Source organism: Apium graveolens, chromosome 2 (genome assembly GCF_009905375.1).
Source record: "Apium graveolens cultivar Ventura chromosome 2, ASM990537v1, whole genome shotgun sequence".
Lineage (NCBI taxonomy): Eukaryota > Viridiplantae > Streptophyta > Magnoliopsida > Apiales > Apiaceae > Apium > Apium graveolens.
The window spans coordinates 33,374,433-33,393,920 of record NC_133648.1 but is presented as its reverse complement, the minus strand read 5'-3'; the positions used below and the strand labels follow the sequence as shown (position 1 = coordinate 33,393,920).

The 19,488-nt window shown below is 34.9% G+C and overlaps 3 protein-coding genes across 5 annotated transcripts; 2 read left to right on the top strand and 1 right to left on the bottom strand.

Moving 5' to 3' along the window:
- Nucleotides 1-8,350: 8,350 nt before the first annotated feature.
- On the top strand, nucleotides 8,351-11,915 carry LOC141707256 (farnesol kinase, chloroplastic-like). Of its 2 annotated transcripts, XM_074510311.1 has the most exons (7): nucleotides 8,351-8,626; nucleotides 9,810-9,877; nucleotides 9,947-10,078; nucleotides 10,757-10,872; nucleotides 11,024-11,138; nucleotides 11,223-11,413; nucleotides 11,776-11,915. In XM_074510311.1, the coding sequence occupies exons 1-6, from the start codon at nucleotides 8,510-8,512 to the stop codon at nucleotides 11,398-11,400; spliced, it is 726 nt and encodes a 241-aa protein (XP_074366412.1). In that variant the 5' UTR covers nucleotides 8,351-8,509; the 3' UTR covers nucleotides 11,401-11,413; nucleotides 11,776-11,915. The 2 variants fall into 2 exon arrangements, with proteins under 2 accessions (XP_074366412.1, XP_074366411.1); XM_074510310.1 differs by lacking the exon at nucleotides 11,776-11,915 and having other exon boundaries at nucleotides 8,352-8,626; nucleotides 11,223-11,628.
- Nucleotides 11,854-14,573, bottom strand: LOC141707255 (pyruvate decarboxylase 2-like). 2 transcript variants are annotated; one of them, XM_074510307.1, is made up of 6 exons: nucleotides 13,885-14,573; nucleotides 13,650-13,813; nucleotides 12,902-13,552; nucleotides 12,690-12,819; nucleotides 12,138-12,326; nucleotides 11,854-12,024 (listed from the first exon to the last, which is right to left on the bottom strand). In XM_074510307.1, the coding sequence occupies exons 1-6, from the start codon at nucleotides 14,314-14,316 to the stop codon at nucleotides 11,854-11,856; spliced, it is 1,737 nt and encodes a 578-aa protein (XP_074366408.1). In that variant the 5' UTR covers nucleotides 14,317-14,573. The 2 variants fall into 2 exon arrangements, with proteins under 2 accessions (XP_074366408.1, XP_074366409.1); XM_074510308.1 differs by having other exon boundaries at nucleotides 12,690-12,807; nucleotides 13,885-14,569.
- A 506-nt stretch (nucleotides 14,574-15,079) lies between these two features.
- On the top strand, nucleotides 15,080-18,087 carry LOC141707254 (internal alternative NAD(P)H-ubiquinone oxidoreductase A2, mitochondrial-like). Its single transcript, XM_074510306.1, has 8 exons — nucleotides 15,080-15,642; nucleotides 15,858-16,071; nucleotides 16,208-16,368; nucleotides 16,513-16,578; nucleotides 16,714-16,877; nucleotides 17,095-17,209; nucleotides 17,560-17,739; nucleotides 17,814-18,087. Exons 1-8 carry the CDS (start codon nucleotides 15,235-15,237, stop codon nucleotides 17,964-17,966), a joined length of 1,461 nt encoding a protein of 486 aa, XP_074366407.1. The 5' UTR covers nucleotides 15,080-15,234; the 3' UTR covers nucleotides 17,967-18,087.
- The last annotated feature ends 1,401 nt before the right edge of the window (nucleotides 18,088-19,488 follow it).

The following is a 19,488-nucleotide window of genomic DNA, read 5'->3' as shown; positions in this document are numbered from 1 at the left end:
GCAGCCCTATTCTGATCTCCAAAAAGTTCCTTGAGATTAAAGAGCATATCCGAAGCAGTGGCCATAGACTGATGTTGATGCTGCAAAACACCCGACATTGCTGCCAGAATGTAACATCGCGACATCTCATCAGCCTTAATCCACCGTTTATAATACTCTTTCTCATCTTAGGAGCATCAGCAGCAGGTTGTTCAGGCTTGGGTTCATAAGTGCAAAACTTGTACTCCTCAGCAGTCAACACAATGTCCAAATTTCGTTTCCATTCAATATAGTTAGGTCCGGTAAGTTTGTTATCCTTAAGTATGGTGAATAGTGGATTAAAGCCCATTTTATCCTGAGAATCATGCATAAAAACATCACATAAATAAGGGTGCATTAATTATTAAGATCTAAATTATTAAAATTTAATGCACTAACATCTAAACACCATAAGCTTCTGGTACGCCACGATGTGTGACATGTATACCACCTAATTTTGTTTAAATGTTACTTCGGTCCTATTACTAAACAATATGCCACGTTGGGGTGGACTATATTATTTTTCATAGCTAAGTGTATACCATCATCAAATCTTAAATTATTCAAAATCTATGGAACTTGGTACGCCACGATGGGTGGCGTGTATACCTTCTAATATTCGTAATTTTGCCTTGAATATAATACTTCAATTCAATATTCATCAATGGTTTTATTTCCAGGTAGTGGAGGAGTCACATCGGTCTCGCTTAAAACCCACAGCCTTACAAGTTCGATGAACCCGTTTTTGACAAAATCGCCCCAAATCAGAAATAAAGAAAATCCATATTTATTCCTTTCAAAATTTATTAATTTAAGAAGTTTGTTCTAGTCATTTCTATAACATTCTAGACACCATAAATTACATGCCACGATGGGTGACGTATATATAATTTATATTCGTCTTTATGTTAAATTACCTACAACCAATAATGGAGACCATGGGATTTAATTTCATATTAATTCCCCCTCCCACTTAGAATTTTTTTATTAAAATTGAGGAATTTTAAAATTAAATGGGGCCCTATGTTGTTATAATTATGTCTAATCATGCATTCAAAATACACACATAATTTTAGCAACATATAACATTTAATTAAAGCAATAAATAAATTTTATGTCCATGTCGTTCTAATTAAGTTAAACATGCAATTTTAAAAGAATTACACACATAATTAACGACACACATAATCAATAAATTAAAGCAATAATTAAAATTTAATGGAAAAAATTAAAATAAATTTTCCACTATTATGGCCCTTGAAAAAAAATCCAGCTCTCAAAAAAAATCTGCCCCAAGCGCGCCCCGACGCCCCCAGCAGCCCCAGCAGTCCCAGCTGCCGCAGCGGCCCCAGCAGTCCCAGCTGCCGCAGTGGCCCCAGCAGCCCCAGCTGCCGCAGCGGCCGCAGCGCGCGCGCCTGTTACTTTTCTGTGAGTTTTGTTTTGATTTTGTTCGATCCAAACATCAACAGCAGCCCCTTGTAATCGCACAGCGGAACAAAAAACTACCGGAATTGATTTCCGATCGCACATAACTTGTTACAAAATACCCGGAACAATTACAAAAAAAATAGATCTAATACAAAACTAATTCTGTAAAATCTATTCTAACACGATCAACCCTCGTGTAAATTACAACCACGATTAAACCACGTGGAAACCAAAACAAAAATTAACCACGATTAAACCACGTGGGATCCAAACACATAATTAAAATATACATGGCCATAATAGTGGATTAACAACCTGCATCAAAAATAATACAAGCAAAACACTATATACACGCATATATAATTACGACATGGACATTATATCAACGTAGAACCCGTTACTAGGCTCTTGATACCAATTGTTGGGAACCACGGACTTAGGGTGTTAATACGTTTTACGATAAAGATTACGAAAAGAGGATTACCTTGTTAATGGTTGATTCCACGCTCTTCTATTGTATTCCCAAATTCCCTTGAGCGAAGTGTGGCCTCCGTCTTCTCAAGTTATCCTCTCTTTTTGCTCCTTGGTGGCTACAATATGTTTTCACACAATTCCAAGCAAAAAGAGAATAAGAATATATATAGGCTACAATAGGGACCATGGATAATTAGGTTGGGCCTTCTAATTACATCTTGAGCCTAGTCCAATATAATTAAATATTAATTCAATCCACTAAAGAATTAATATTTGCACTACCTTTCCTAATACCGTAATTTAATTAATTCGGTTCCAATATTATTTCCTTATTAAATTCCCCATGTTTAAAATATCATATGTCCATTAATTAAATAAATTACTGATAATTTATTTAATTAATATTTTTTATCCTTGATCATCCACTCAACCTTTATTTAATTATGCCAGAATAAATTCCACCTGCAGGGTTTCACATAATTAAATCTTTTTGAGCTTTCAAGGGGACATCATTAACCCGAATATTATCAGGACATGGATTCCTTCAATAAATAATATCCACCATGTATATAATTCCATCACCCAAAATATAATGATATAATTCAAAAGAATTATTTCATATATAAATCAAAGCATGTAAATAATATACACGTGTCAATTACTATTTCCGGATTAAGAACCTAAGCATTAATAATAACATAGAATCTTAGTTCTACTTCTTAATCAGTATTAAGGGAACAATTCTAAATTTGATCATGTTCAATATACACAAAGTATACTAGTATTATTTATTAGTCAATATAAACTAATCTATATAATACTACAGCCATACCAGTGGATTGTCCAACACCACCTGTGCTGTGAACCTTATTATATTATATAACCGTATTTAACAATCTAATATTCTGTATCCCATTTGATACTAGATTGTTCACAATATATAATATTAGACAAATGTAAACATTCAAATGATTCTCAAATAAACTGGCCAGAAATAAATGTACATACTTCAAATAAATATTTTCAGTATACACTAACAGCTCTTCTTGTTGGTCACAACACAGGCTTCAAAATTAAATGTTACTGAGTTGCCCTTGTCACAAAGATGGCCGATACTCAACAAATTATGCTTGAGTCCATCCACTAGGACAACCTCTTCAATGATGACATTATCCTTTGAAATCAAGCCATATCCCACAGTATAACCCTTGCTTTCATCGCCAAAAGTAATACTTGGGCCAGCTCTTTCCTTGAACTCAGTGAGCAGGGTAGAATCTCTAGTCATGTGCCTTGAGCACCCACTATCCAAATACCAAAGATTCTTTCTGTTTCCCTGCACACAACAAAATCAAATCAATTTGATTTTGGTACCCAAGTTTCCTTGGGTCCTGTTTTGTTAGCCTTTTTCTTAGGTTTTTTAGGTTTTTTTTTCATTTGACTTAGGTACTTGAAGTTCATCCTTAGTCAATTGAGTAGAACCCTTAAAACCATTCATCATTGCAAAATTATCATGCACATCTTGATTAACATGGAAATACATATTTTGAGAACACATGGTATTCTAGTATGGCATGCTAAATGACATTTGTGGCATACAAAATGCAGCATAGTAAGGATTTTGTGCAAATGGAATATTAGCATATTGTGCATTCAAATTATGTACATGCATAACATTTACATGCATTGTAGGCATACTGGGAAATGAAGGAGGTGCTGACATGGAAGCAGGCATAACAAGTTTGCAATTAACAGACAAATGATTAACACTACCAAACTTAACACATATTTTTCTTGGTGCATATTTATCAGGTGTGCAGTTGTTATGTTTGTTAATTCATACTTTCCTATTTTTATTGTTTTTCTTTTTAGACTCTATTTTCACTTCAATTTTCTCCAATCTGTCATTTAATTGCTTAATGGATAAATGCCCTACATTGACTTTCTTGTTCTGTTTCACTTGACTTGTTTCTCTAGGAACAAAGTTCTTAGAAACTGATCCATAGTTTTCATTTAATTTAGCTAGCTTAGCTTTGCTAACTGGTTTACTGGCACTCAACGGATGTGGCTCATTGTCTTTCGATGGATAATCCTTCTGATTATTTGACGGATAATTTTCATCATCCATCGAATCCACATCCGTTGAAAGTCCTTCAACTAGATTGGAATCATGCTTCTCCTTGTTCTTTGACCAGGCTGAATCACAAAAGGATTCTATACCTTGAACTTTAGTAATTTGAGCATCGACATCTCTAGATTATTTCCATGTCTTAATTGCTTCATGTTCTCGTTCAAGCTGCTTTCTTAAAATCTCCTCTTTCTTTAGAGATTCAGTCAATTCATCTTTGGCAGTCTTGCATTCTATTTTCAGTTTTTCAAACTCAACAAATTGAGTTTCTAACATAATATTTCTTTCACTTAAAAATAGATTGTTCTCTTTAAGATTAGTATTTTCTTTAGTGAGAGACTTGAGTGTAACACACAAATAATATAATTTAGTAGACACGTCATTTATGGCATCATTACACTCAACTTTAGACAAATATGATAGATTAGTGGTGATTACCTGATTACTTGATGAACTGACCTCTGTTTCATCTGATTTGGCCATAAGTGCTAGATTGACATAGCTTGTATCTTCATCATCTTCTAATCCATCTGCAGCCCAGTCATTTTCCTGTGTGATGAAAGCCCTTTCCTTTTGTTTGAGTAACTCCAAATATTTCTGTTTGTAATCTACAGTCTCAAACTTCTTTTTACCAGAATCAAACTTTCTGCATTCACTAGCAAAATGACCCTCCAAGCCACACTTGAAAAATTTGAATTTAGACTTTTCAACCATGTTTCTGTTGGACTTGGTTGCTCCAAAATTCTTCTTGAATTTGAGCTTGGCAAACCTCCTGGAAAGAAAAGCAAGATGCGCATCTATGTCATCCACGTCATATTGACTAAGCTGGTCTTCATGCTCAACTACTAACCCTTTTTCTTTGCCTTCACAAACTCTAGGGTTTGGTGTAGATTCAATAGCTTCAACCTTTGTCTCCTTCTCTTTTTCTTGCTCAGCAACTAGTGCAATGGACCGTCCTTTCTTTCTTCCTTTCTCTAGCTTTTCATCTTGCTCTATTTCAAGCTCATAGGTCTTTAGAATTCCATACAGTCTATCCAAGATGAATTCCTTGTAGTCTTGAGAGTTTCTTAGTGAGACTATCATGGGTTTCCAATCCTTTGGTAGAGATCTAAAAAAATTGAGGTTTGAGTTCTTTGTTTGATAGACTCTTCCATACAATTTTAGAGCATTGAGTAGCTTTTGAAATCTACTAAATATGTCAACGAGTGACTCACTTTCTTCACTGTAAAAATGCTCATATTGCTGAATCAAGAGTTGTATTTTATTTTCCCTTACCTGCTTAGTTCCATCACATATGACTTGAATTATTTCCCAAACATCCTTAGCAGTTTTGCAGTTTATGATGTTGTCAAACATGTCACCATCAACACCATTAAACAAAATGTTCATGGCCTTTTTATCTTTTCGAACTTGTTCAATATCTGGATCAGACCATTCTGCTCTAGGCTTTGGGACATATGTTTCATTTCCTGTAGCAGCTTTCATAGGGATATGTGGACCTTTCTCAATACAATCCACATATGCTTCATCTTGAGATAGGAGATGTAGGTGCATCTTCACCTTCCAATGGTGATAGTTGTCTTTGTCCAGAAATGGAATCTTTACTCCAACATCCTTTTTGCTCATCTTGTTAGTTGTTGTGATCTTTAAACTCTTTGTTCTTCAAGAGTTTGCTCTGATACCAATTGTTATTCTCAAATAATCTAAACAAGAATTACAGAAGTGGGGGGGGGGTTGAATGTAATTCTGGCTTCTTTTTAATTTTAAGAATAGTTCTACTATAAATATATAACTGTGTTTGATTTAAAAATGGTGCGGAATGAAAGTAGTAAAGAAATCAAATAACGAAATAATCAAATATAAGTATTTAAAAACTTTTTGGTGGATTGAACTTTTCCACCAGAGATATATATTAAGTTGAGAACTCTGCGTAACAAAATTGTTCACAGCTGCTTACAAGTTGAAATACAAGAACAGAGAAATTCTTTACAGATTTTGCCTTATCTATTTCTCTGGTAAAATACTTACTAACTTGGATGCTATTCAACTTGCTACACTTGGTTTATATATCACCAAGTTACATGATAAAAAGACAAGCTAATAAAATAAACTGTATCCAGTCTAACTTCATGCTGCTACACTTCTCTTTCTAGCATCTTTGAATATCATCTGTTTAGCATGGAAATAGAAATGCTTCTTTATTTTCTAAATCCTTTAAACAGGCTGCCACATTCCATTTGCATACAACCAACGCATGTGACTGTCAAGTCACTATCAACTGCTTTTTTGAATTTGAACATCCGTTGGAACTTAGATTGATCATCCGTTGGAAATTTGTTTGATCATCCGTTAAAAATCTGATTGACCATCCGTCGAGACTTATGTTGATCATCCGTTGAATCTTTGTGAATCATCCGTTGAGACTTTTTTTTTGCAGTTAACTCTATTTCATTTATACATGATTACAAGACATCTAATATTTACAATTTACCATCCTATCTTGCATATCAATCTAGTAGTCAACATGACTTAAACATTCTACAACACCTAGTTCACTAAGTCATTTAAGTATGTAGAAATGTGCTACTAGTCTTATTGTACATAAGCCACTCTTTCAACACGGATGTGAAAATGATCATCCGTTGAAAACTACAAATGCACTTGATTAAAATCTACTTAAGTGTTTTGTTCAAGTTATCATCAAGTACACAAAATATCCCTAACAGTAATAACTTTTCTTTAATTGATAATTTTTAATTTGAAATATTTACATAGATATAAAAATATAAAATCACTATCATTGAAATATCTTTTTATTAAAATACATGTTTTATTTTTAATTATATTAAATAAAACTAACTTAAATTTACTTTAATTATATATTTGAAATTAATAATAAAATAACATTTTTAATATAGCTAATAAATATAACTAACACCAGTGGAGCCATATTTCCTTAGTTCAACAAAATTTTAGATAATGACTTTTTAGCTAACAAGTTTATCTATTACCCTTGAAATGCTCTTATTGGCTCAAATTTCCCTATTCCTCTTTTAATATATATATTTGTATTATACTATTATAAGCATAACACATTCTATTTGGTAGTTGGTCTATTATTCAGTACAGTTGTTTGATACAGTAAATAACAACCGTCAGATTAAGGACAGATATATGAGAATCGTTGTATGTAATAATAAAATAATTTTATATTAATATTTAAACTGCTCTCATAGGTTCAGAGTTCGAATACCGTCAACAGCGTATTATATTTAAACTTTTATATTCTTTATTTTTAACAATTTGTACAGGTTAAAGGTTCGAGTCTCGTGAACAACATATTAGTATGTTATTTATTTTCAGTCAAATATCAAATTATCTTAAAACATATATTTTTAATATATTAATATATTAATAATTTTAAGATAAAATATATTATTATTTAGCAAAAAAAAAGATAAAATATATTATTAAAAATTATTCGAGTGTTAAAAACAATCCGTGTTATAGGCTAGTATACCAATTTTTTTAAAAAAAAATTAATTCGAAATATAACACATATGCTATGCAAATCGACTGTTAAGAGATGAAAAAAATACAATGAAGTCAGATTTTTTTTAAAAACCTTACCGTTTGAATGGAAAAATAAACTAAAAATAAAGGGAAAAAGCTGAGACTGTTCGTGGAAGGGTGCATATTAGTTGAGTGTGGTAGTTTTAGGGATTAAATTGATCTAATGCCTTGTTTGTAGTTTCTATTTTAAGTTTAATTTTTATTTGATAATTTGCCTAGGGAAATGATCAAATATAAATTAAAATTAAAATAGAATCTGGAAACTAATCTAAGTCATAATGGTCTCCTTAAAAGCACCACAACCAACTGATTTGCACCCTCCCACAAACATTCCCAGCTTTTCTCCTTCATTTTTAATTTAATTTTTCTTGTCAAACAGATAATTTTTTAAAAAATTCGACTTCACCGTATTTTTTTCATCTATCAACGATCAATTTGCAAAATATATGTATTATATTTCAAAAGAATTTTTTTTTTTTTAAAAAAAAGTGGTTTCTAATTTTTATTCTAATATTGGTTTCTAAGGGAGATTGTTATTTGTCTTTAACTTTTACTACACTTACCGGACAACCTTAAATGGTCCCAGGCTGGCGGGCTCCCAGCACCAGCAGTGATAATGAAACAGTAATTCTTGCTTCTTGGTAAAATTTGTACAAATAAGCGTTACCCTACTTTCTCTTATAGTTTAATACATGTTGATGTTTCTTGCAGTCCCAATCTGATTTTGTTAACAAAGTCAACTCTTTCCCTATGTCATTCTTCACATTTTATTTGGTAGGTTAATATTGTATATAGTCTTTACTGCATCATTCACATTTACTAAACACAATTTCCTTTGTTGTGTACGAAGCATTTTGATAAGTACAGTCACCGGAAAGAGTTGAGACAACAATGTTTACTGATAATGCATTCGTCGGTGATCTATGTGCAACTGTCATTACAGGTGCTGTTGCTTCTTCTGTTCTTCGACTTTGGGAAGAAACTGCTAAGCGAGGCATTTTCGACCAGGTCTGTCGATATTTTCATTTAAATTATTAATGCACAGCCTGAAATTGTTAGTTTAATAGGTATTTGTCTTTCTCTAGTGGTGATGAAAATGTACTGTGTTGTGTTTGAGTTTAGTAGGCACCGAGAATTTCATCGATAAATATTCAAGTTTTTATCCAAAAGATTTAAAAATATTATGCACAAGTAATGTTTACTTTCAAGTACGTGCAAGAAGTCGAAAAAAGTACTATTGTTCATGGAAGTAGCAGAATTGCTTGATACGAGGTAAAATAGGATGTTGGCTATTGAGCAACTGGGTGTTGATTCGTATAGGCTTCTTTGTAGTGTTTTCAGCTTTGAGTGTAGCAGAAAATCGAAATCAGATCCCGTTACAGGGATTTTCTTGTAGTTTTTTCAGGTTTGTTAGATTTGCTATGGTCCATCTTCGTTATTGGACCCAGTTTCATGGAACATGGAGACAGCATTTTCCATGTTAAATGCGTTGATTTGATGGATTACATTTTAATTGGTTGATAACTTGGATGGCTAGAGCCCCAAAGAAGAACAGACCTGAATAGTAATTCTTTAATTTAAATTTTTTACTATTAGCAAATAAATGAATACTCATATTTTCGGAAGTGTCAATGTTAGGATTATGCTACTAGTACACCCGTTTTGATTATTGAAGCACAATGTGGCTAAATCCAAACAGAGCTACTATGAACTAGGTGTTGGCAATTCCATGGATTAGACTTTCTTTTTGCTGGCCCTTCCAGAAATCATTTCCTTTTTGAGATTGAAATCCGGTGTTTTACCAATGTATTTAATGTAGCTGCTTCTTTTTGGGGTTAAATTTATACTCACTAAAGTTAGATAGAAACTTAAAGTTTGGTTTCAGATTAATTTTTAAATTTCAGTTTTGGTTTATCATTATTGGGGTCCATACTTTAATTTGTGTTTGCTGGATAGTGTTAATGTGTCATGGTTATCGTGTATGTTTCGAGTGGCATGAAAATAACTTCCTTCTAGGATTGGGTAATGTTGAAGACGACAGGGATTGTAGTTGCCTCTGGACCGTTTAGGCTAAAAAGAGTACAAACGAGAGGAGAGTGTTACGATTAGGGCGATTGTTACGATTAAGATGTTACACAGATTTACCTGTGTGTTGCGTCTGATGGTACTGACATGTATATTTTATTTTCAGAAAGTTAACAGGAAGCTAGTGCATATAAGCTTTGGCTTAGTATTCATGCTTTGCTGGCCGATGTATAGGTAATTCAAATACGGAAGCATTTCACTCCTCATATTCATGAACTGATGGAGTCGTTATAACTAGTGCAGTTCCGGTCAACAAGGAGCACTTTTTGCAGCTCTTATTCCTGGATTGAATATCATCAAAATGCTTCTTATGGGACTAGGAATATGGAAAGACGAGGCTACGGTCAAATCAATGAGCAGATATGGAGACTACAGGTAAAATTTGCTTCAGATGAGTAATCATTGATGCCTATCCATAATAGTGTTTGTTTGTGGAAGGCCCCTTTCGCATTTCCCTAGTATCAAATACAGAACATTTTGGTTCTTATTCATATTGGATTTGCATTTGAAAAATTAAATACATATATGGACAGATATAAATTTAGTTACTATTTGCAGTGTCTACTAATTGATTCCAGTTGCTCTAAAATCTGAAAGTACATAAAATGCTCAGTCCTCTATACAATTGATTTCTGAAACTTCAATTCAACAATCTTAAGCGGGATCAAAAAAATGTTGACCGTTTGAGTACTTAAATGCTCATAGGTAAAATAATTCATATTAAATTGTATCACTTGGGGGAGCGGCGAAATGAATTGGAGAAGGGGAACAATGAGGATCGAACTCTCAACAAAGCTCCAACAACTAAGCTGTCTTTCCTCCATTGAAATAACATATTTAGACTTATGTGGATTGCAGCCATCTGAATCTTGAGAGATACCTTGAGCATTATAGTGTTTGCTTGACTTATATATAGCTCAAGCAAATTGATAACTTTTGACATTGTGTATTCGCAAAAAGATCTAGACGGATACTAGTCTCATTAAACATTGCGTCTCTTGGTATGTTATTTTTTTTGTAACTGCTTCTTGGTCATTTTCACATTTGCACCAGGGAACTTCTGAAGGGTCCCCTATACTATGTTTTAACAATTTCTTTAGCTTGCACGGTTTATTGGAGAAGTTCCCCTATTACAATTGCAGCAGTGTGCAACCTCTGTGCTGGAGATGGTATGGATTATCTGATATAAGTGTTGGCTGCAGCATTTTATATATTGTTTTGCTGAATTTTAGATGCATGTAAATATCAAAACAGAGTCACTTGTTTGCATTGTATATCTGATAATGCTACTAATAGTTCTATTGTTCAATCCGGATTCAGGAGTGGCTGACGTTATTGGAAGGAAATTTGGAAGCCAAAAGCTCCCTTACAACAACAATAAATCTTTTGCTGGCAGTGTTGCAATGTTTACTGCTGGTTTCATCGCGTCTGTTGGGTAGCTGCACTTTGCCTTTTATAAGTGTACTAGCATACCCTGAAGCCAAATATAATTTTGCTAATCACAGCATGACTGTCGCAGGTATATGCACTATTTTTCCTCATTTGGCTACCTCGAGGAGAGTTGGGAAATGGTTTTCGGTTTCTTCGTTGTTTCTCTTGCATCGACAATCGTAGAATCCCACCCTTTAAGCACAGTGCTGGATGATAACCTAACAGTTCCCCTTGCCACTTTACTGGTGGGAAGTTTCGTGTTCTAGTTGCGCACTGATGGTACTTAAGTTCCCACTGGAAAACAATAATTTACTGTTGTTTGTTACTGTAATTTGTAGGGCCAATTTATGAACTTAGTTCATTAGTTATTGGCCAAATCAACAATTATTTGAAATTCGATCAAAATCACTTCTAAAATGTGGTTTGCTTACGAGTTATTACTCATTAGCTTGGTTGATGCTTTGAGCAGATCAAATGAACACCCCGTTACACATGCTTATACCATTTTTACTCAATCTAACATAGAAAATTTTGAAATCAGATTGATAGAGTAGTTGTAGAAGCTGTTTTTCTGAGGTTTCCATTTATTATCTGTGCTTGTTTTAGATTTTCAGTCAATAATTTTGCAACTCTTATTTCAGATGATAATCTGACAGACAGCACGGATATAATTGTCAAGTACAAAACTTAAGAAAGTTGATGTTTCTGTGTAACATATTCTATTGAGGATTGGGAGGGCGACTATTAGCAGAAGCGACTCTTGAACCCCATTCCAGCAGCTCTTTGCTAGTATCATCTTTATGCACAATCACTTCTATAAAACAGAGGCAATCTTTCTTTTCTCCCAATGATGTCTCGATCGCTTGAGTAAGCTCCTCTTCACACCGAACCTGTAGGCAAAAAAAATGTCAAAAATCACTTGAGTTAGTACTTGAATGAAACTCTTGGGGAAGTTTGATTAAAATCACTTTGTTGAAGCTGAGAATTAACTGTCTGTAGATACCTGCGTTGTCCAGCAATTACCCTCATCATTATGCATAGCGTCCACTAGGGCACTGTAATTCCAGTTCTTAATGACATTGTATGGCCCGTCATGAATCTCAACTTCTATTGTGTATCCTCCATTGTTAATCAAGAATATAATGCAGTTTTGTCCATTTCGTATCATTGTTGAAACATCTTGACAAGTCACCTGCAGCATGTTGTGCGTGCATATCATTTAAACACAATCAAGTCTCTTAAGCTATAGATTTTATCTGTCATAGACAGAAGCGTAATTTCAATGAGCTTAATGATCCTATCAAGCCCTCCTCCTATCACTTTAAGGTCTTAAGAGAGCTAGTTAACAAGGAGCTCAGGTTGGGTGTGATTCCGACTTTGATTCTCCCTCACCCCGAATATTCGCTAATATTTATTTCGAAAACTATGCAACACATTAAGGCTTCAGGAGAGCTGACTACTCAACAGTTATCATAATCAAGTCTTAAGTTGCAGAATTATCTGTTATGACAAAAGTATCATGTCAATTGATTAACTTGTGATGGATCAAACTTACCTGAAAACTTCCATCACCAATGCAAGAAATGATACGCTTCCCGGGAACTGATTGTGCATAACCAAGGGTGGCACCAACAGACCATCCTATTGAACCATACTGCATTTGAAACTCATACCTGGAGCACCAACTTTTTGTCTTTTATATATGCATTTGAATAAAAATCAAAGGAAAAAAGAACTAATTGCATACATTTTGGCAATTTTACTTACCCACAACCATCAGGCAGTTTCAACTTTTGACAATTAAACCATGAGTCACCTGTCTCTGCAATCACAGCTGTGTCACTGGTAAGCATCTTCTGAATATGTTGGAACAGAACATTTACTCTCAAAGCCTCCTGAGGCTCAGCTTTCAGTGGCTGTCCTTCAGAAACAAAAATTCGATGATAGTTTTCATAAGCAGTTTCGTTTTTCTTTATCTTCTTTGCAAGCTCACTCAAAAACTCCTTCATTAAAACGCAACCAAAAGCAGGGCCATTAGCAACGACAACACGATCTGGCTGTACAATAACGGCCTTCTCTTTCTTGACTAGAAGTGAGTATCCAACAGAGCTGTAGTCATTAAATATGGGACCAACAAACAGGTAAGCATCAGCTGATTCAACAATCTCAGCACAAAATGCAGTGCTAACTGCACCCCAATAAGTACCAATAAAATGTGGATGCTGCTCCGAGACATGCCCTTTAGCTGATGGCATCACTGATATGGCATAACCGGATGCATCTGCAAATTCCATAAATGCATCTTGGGCCTTGGAAACTCGTAGTTTAGGTCCTCCAACCATTACTGGCTTCACTGACTTGTTAAGAAATGCGGCTGCTGCATCTACAGCAGCTTCTAGTCCAGCTTTATTGCTTAACCTGATTCAAGAATTCATGTTATATAAAAAAAATCAGATTAAGCAAAAACAAGATTAACTATAAAAATGGATATGATTTCCTTGAAGATGTGTATTACCGGGGTGTAATTGCAAACGGAATGGGAACTCTGGTAAATGTGGAATGAGGGATGCCGGGAAGATTGCAACTAATGCTAATATAAACAGGCTTGCTTTCTTTAACACAAGTAGATATTGCCCTGTCCACTTGTTCGTGTGCATCTTCTAAGTTAGCGATAACAGCCTAACAAAACAGAAAATGGACAATTTATTTTTTGCCTTGTAAGAAATGATTCCAATTAAACGTATACATACCTGATAGCATGTAACAGCTCTGAAACAATGCAACTCCTGGCCAAAATCCGGCAATCCAATAGTATGATGTAAAATCCTATTTGTCCCGAAGTCATTAGAATTCGGACCACCTACAATACAAACCACGGGGAGATTCTCGCTATAAGCACCTGCAATAGCATTGATGACGCTAAGTCCACCAACCGTGAACGTGACAACACATGCCCCAACGCCACGCTGACGAGCATATCCGTCAGCTGCATACCCTGCATTGAGCTCATTGCAACAACCAACATTTTTAAGCTTTGGCTCCGCAATGAGGTGATCAAGTAACGTGAGGTTGAAGTCACCGGGGACGGTGAAAATGTCTTCAACGCCTATTTGAACGAGACGCTGAGCGAGGTGGCGACCGAGATTGGCATCGGAGGGAGCTACCTCTGGAGACTCTGCCATAATGATGATGTAACTGGACTCGAAAGAATAGTTAAGTATCGTAAATGTAGATTAGAAAGATGTGCAAATTTGAGAAACATAAATAGAAAGATGGAGTGAGGGACATGCAGTGGAATGAGATTCGAAAAGGAAGGAAGACTGAAGCGGTTTACGTGGGTTATTGTAATTTCTTGGAGAGGAGGGTTTTGATTTTGCAAGTGCAAGGGCTTGGTGCCACGTTTATTCATTTTCAACATCAATTTGAGGGTTTGTTTTATATTTAATTAAATTAGTTCTTTTTTACTATTTTGTGTTCCAGAAAATTTAACTGAGCATGACTGCAGACGGATATAATTACAAGGAGTAGGCTATCCCTAATATCAGGAGAAAGAAGACAATGAAGAAATGCAGCAACCACCCAAATTCAATCCTAATATCCTGAATTTGGTCCTACTTCAACACATTTTTGTCCATAAATATTTTCACCTATCCACTTACACACCACATACATGTATTCTTTAAAACCGTAGAGGTACAAATCTTTTACTAAATAATATACCGGATAGGTAAACATTAAAGTTTACTAAATATCGTGTACCCGATATATAAATGGTAATTAGTAAATATCAGTGAAATGCTCACATGACATTGTGTAATGCAGAAAAAAAGCAAAATTAAATATATTCTATATGTTTTTAAAACAGAGTTCACAAGTATAAAATGTACGTCGATCTTACATCTACTTTGTAAAGAGTGCTGTTTGTTTCTGTAAAGAGTGTATGGCTAATACAATATATGATTAATGTTTCGAAGACATTTGTTCTGCATCTTTACCTCAAACTGGAGTAAACATTGTTTTGATTTAATAAACTTTTGTGTACAATTTAAATCATATATCCAAGTAATACAAGGAAGAAACTACTCTCTTCCTCAGTAACCATGCACTGGCTTATCAAGACTCTTACCAGAGTCTCCAAGTCCACCACCAACAAAACCAAAATAGACACCCTCCTCTTTTCCCGCCATTTTACATCAGTTGCTGCTGCAGAAACGGCTGAGTTAGGCCCCACAAAGTCGGGCGAGAAGCCAAGGGTGGTGGTGCTAGGATCCGGATGGGCTGGTTGCAGGCTCATGAAGGACATTGACACCAGCATTTATGATGTTGTTTGTGTTTCTCCTAGGAACCATATGGTTTTCACTCCTCTTTTGGCTTCAACTTGTGTGGGCACGCTCGAGTTCCGGTCCGTTGCTGAGCATATAGGCCGCATTCAGCCTGCCATTTCCACCGAGCCTGGTTCATATTTGTTCCTTGCTAATTGCACAGCGCTTGATACTCAGAAGCACCAGGTTTCTATATTTTGCTGTCCTGTTTTGATCTTTAAATTTGTTAACAACTTTATTCGAAATAAAAAGTTGCTTATAAGGTAAATATACTAAAATAATTTAAGTTAAGATAAGATGTTACACAATTTTTTGCACTGCAAGTTATTGCTCCTGGCTAATTAAGGAGATATACTTGTTTTGGCGGATAATGTCTATGAGCACCATAATGTTATACTTAGGTGCATTGCCAAACTGTAACTGATGGATTAGCGAAGCTGGATCCTCGGAAGTTCAGAATCTCATATGACAAGTTGATTATAGCTTCTGGAGCTGAAGCTTCTACTTTTGGAATTAATGGTGTGAAAGAGCATGCGATTTTTCTACGCGAAGTTCATGATGCTCAAGAAATTCGAAGAAAGTTACTACTCAACTTGATGATGTCTGATGTTCCTGGTATATGATCACCGCACACTTTGAAAATGTTAATTAGAACTGGAATTAGGATTACAGAAAGTCCAATTTCATGTCCATTTTCGGATAATGTTTCTGATTAAATTTTCAAATTTATTATCTGGATTTTCCGGAACAGGAGTTAGTGATGAAGAAAAGCGGAGGCTTCTGCACTGTGTTGTTGTTGGAGGTGGTCCAACAGGAGTTGAGTTTAGTGGTGAACTTAGTGATTTTATTACGAGGGATGTTCACCAAAGATATTCTCATGTGAAAGATTATATCCATGTCACACTGATTGAGGTTAATGCTGTCTACTTACTCATATTAGAATTATACCTATATCTCTTTGTTTCCATTCATGTACTGCGTTTCCACTCAATGAAAATAGCCATGCTTTGACATTTTTACTTATTACCAGAGACTTCAATTTTTCTCTCTTTCCAGGCTAATGAAATATTGTCATCCTTCGATGACCGTCTTCGGAAATATGCAACCAAGCAGTTAACAAAGGTGAGAAATGATAAGTTTTCTATAGGAATCACAAGCACTGCATGTCAAATTCAGTTGTAAATTGTGGACAATGCCTCAGTTGAAATATTCTTTGGAAGAAATATGATCCTTTTAACTGAAAAGTGTTCCTCCCAGTCAGGAGTCCATCTTGTCCGTGGCATAGTAAAGGATGTTCAACCTCAAAACATAGTACTCACTGATGGAACAACTGTTCCATACGGTCTGCTAGTATGGTCTACTGGTGTCGGTCCTTCCCCATTCGTACAAGCTCTGGACATACCAAAAGCACCTGGAGGGAGGTAAGATTTCAAGGATACCGGATATATATACTGTTTGGAAGGATAAACTATCATGTTCTCTAGATTAATTGTTCCCAAAATACACAAAATCATATCATAGATTCGTCATATACCCCTAAAATTATCACATGTAAACTTTCCTTTTCCTGTGTAGAATGTCTTGTATTAGGCTTTAATGTGTTGTCATCTGATACTGATTGTACTAATTATGCTTTAGGATTGGAATTGACGAGTGGCTGCGTGTTCCCTCAGTCCCGGATGTGTTTTCAATTGGAGACTGCTGTGGGTATCTTGAAAGTACAGGAAAACCAACACTTCCAGCCTTGGCACAGGCAAGCAAAGTTTTTATAAAAAAACGATTTTTTTCTTTTTCCCTCAACTATTCTGTATAACGTGTTTGATAGAGTCGCGCAGAGTCTCAGTCATATCAGGTTTAAGATCGTTCGATCTGGAGTTGAGTCGCGTATATGTGGATTATTTTTTGTTGCTAAATCGAGTGTGTGGAGATTTAACCGAGAAGCTTCAAATTTAAACAATTAAGCTAGAGTTCGAGCTTTGAATTTTTAATCTAGCTTGAGCTCGAGGATGACAATGTCTGGCTCGAATCATCACAATTCACATCCCTAGACTGGCTTGCTTAAGTTACAATGATTTCTACTAGAAAATATATTTTGTTTTACAGGTTGCAGAGCGGCAAGGATTATATCTAGCAAAAGTACTAAACATGATAGGTAAAGGTGGTGGAGGTTACGCGAATGCTGCAGGGGAAATGGAATTAGGCAAGCCTTTTGTGTATAAACATCTAGGAAGCATGGCAACTGTTGGCAGATACAAAGCTCTTGTTGACCTTAGGCAGAGCAAGGTAATAACAAATTGATGATTTCATTTTTGCTAGCAAACAACCCCGGAACCTCACATTGTTCAATCGATTTGCAGGAAGGAAAAGGGTTATCCCTAGCAGGGTTCGTTAGTTGGTTTATATGGCGGTCTGCATATTTTTCACGCCTGGTGAGCTGGAGGAACAAGTTATATGTTGCAGTTAACTGGGCTACAACCGGTGCATTTGGACGCGATATAAGCCGATTGTAGTTTTTTAACAAATTAAGAAAGATCATAACATACAGTGCTATGTAAATACAATGTTGATTGGAACTGTAACAAACAGAGACAGTTTATCTATGATATGCAAAGCCATCTTGAATGCTTCAAATCCTTTGTTGCATACGTATGCATGCTTTTTACTTCATAAGGTCGGTTATAAGAAATATAATAAAAACTCACGTACATTGTCTTTACTGATACTTGAACAGACAAACCTCTTATTCTTGGTGTCTTACTCTTACTCCATTCTATTGTACCTGGAAGACTGATGTAGTCCAAACCGGCATGCATAACAAACAATAGTACAAGTTATATTGATCTTGCAAAAACAAGTACAATCTTTTTATATTTTTAGTCTATAAAGTGAAGTACATAAAACTACCTGCAATTTATAGACTAATCATCGGATAAAACAAACGCCCCAGAGTAATCTGCAAAGAACGCAGAACAAACACGGCTCTAAATTATCTGATACAAGTTGCAGGCTACAATAATAGTCGGCTAGATTTACATATAATTACAACATGTTGCAGCAAATTGAGTCATCAGCAGGGGACAGAAAAAAGTAAATCTAGCTAAAAGGTTTCAATTTGCATGCATGCTGCCTAGTTGAACGCACACACAACATTACACGCACATTAAATTATCATAATACGTGAAACCAAATTGCTGGCTTTGTAAAAAGCAATCATCCAACTGTGTTTTGCTTAAACTGCTGGCTTTGCATGCCTCGTAAGGGGTAATTAAGCTTCGACGTCAACATATATGGGTTGGGAAAAGTTGAGAGCGTTGTACTCCGTCCTTCCCATTAAATTTTTTAGATATTTTCTGCTCATACTTGACATATATTTTAAAGCTATTATAAAATATAATTTTATAATTAATTTTATAATTTTTTTTCTGTACAAAAATTTAAATGTTATATTTAAATTTTAAAAAAAAATATTCAAAATTGTATAGGGAAACATATTTTACGGGCCTCGTTCCCAATGTAAAGAATCTAATGAGATAAAGGAAGTTTATGTTAAGTTTTATATTATTCTAAAACGTATGTTAAGTTTTATATTATTCTAAAACGTCAAAGTGTTCGGAGTAGATCTTATTTACGGGTGTGCTCAGTGTGATTTTATTCGGTAGGAGGGTAAAAACCAAAACAAACCGCAACTTGCGATTTTTCAATATCTTCGTCCGCAATCAAACCTTAAATATATAAAAATCAACCAAATCCACCCATGTAATTGTGGTTATTTGCGGTTAATTTTACAATTCAATCGCTCAAATATTAAAAAAATTAACTTCAATAAATTTTGCATATGAAGATTATAATGCTTTACAAAAGAAATTTCTATAATTCTAAAAATTCAATAAACTTAAATAAAAAATAAATTCAATAGTGTAGTAACATACTAGAAAAGAAAAACTAATTTTGCAATATAAAAGTTAATACAAAACTTTCCGGACTTCATTTAGATTGGGTCAAGTCCAAATTTCAATACTTGAGTAATTTTAT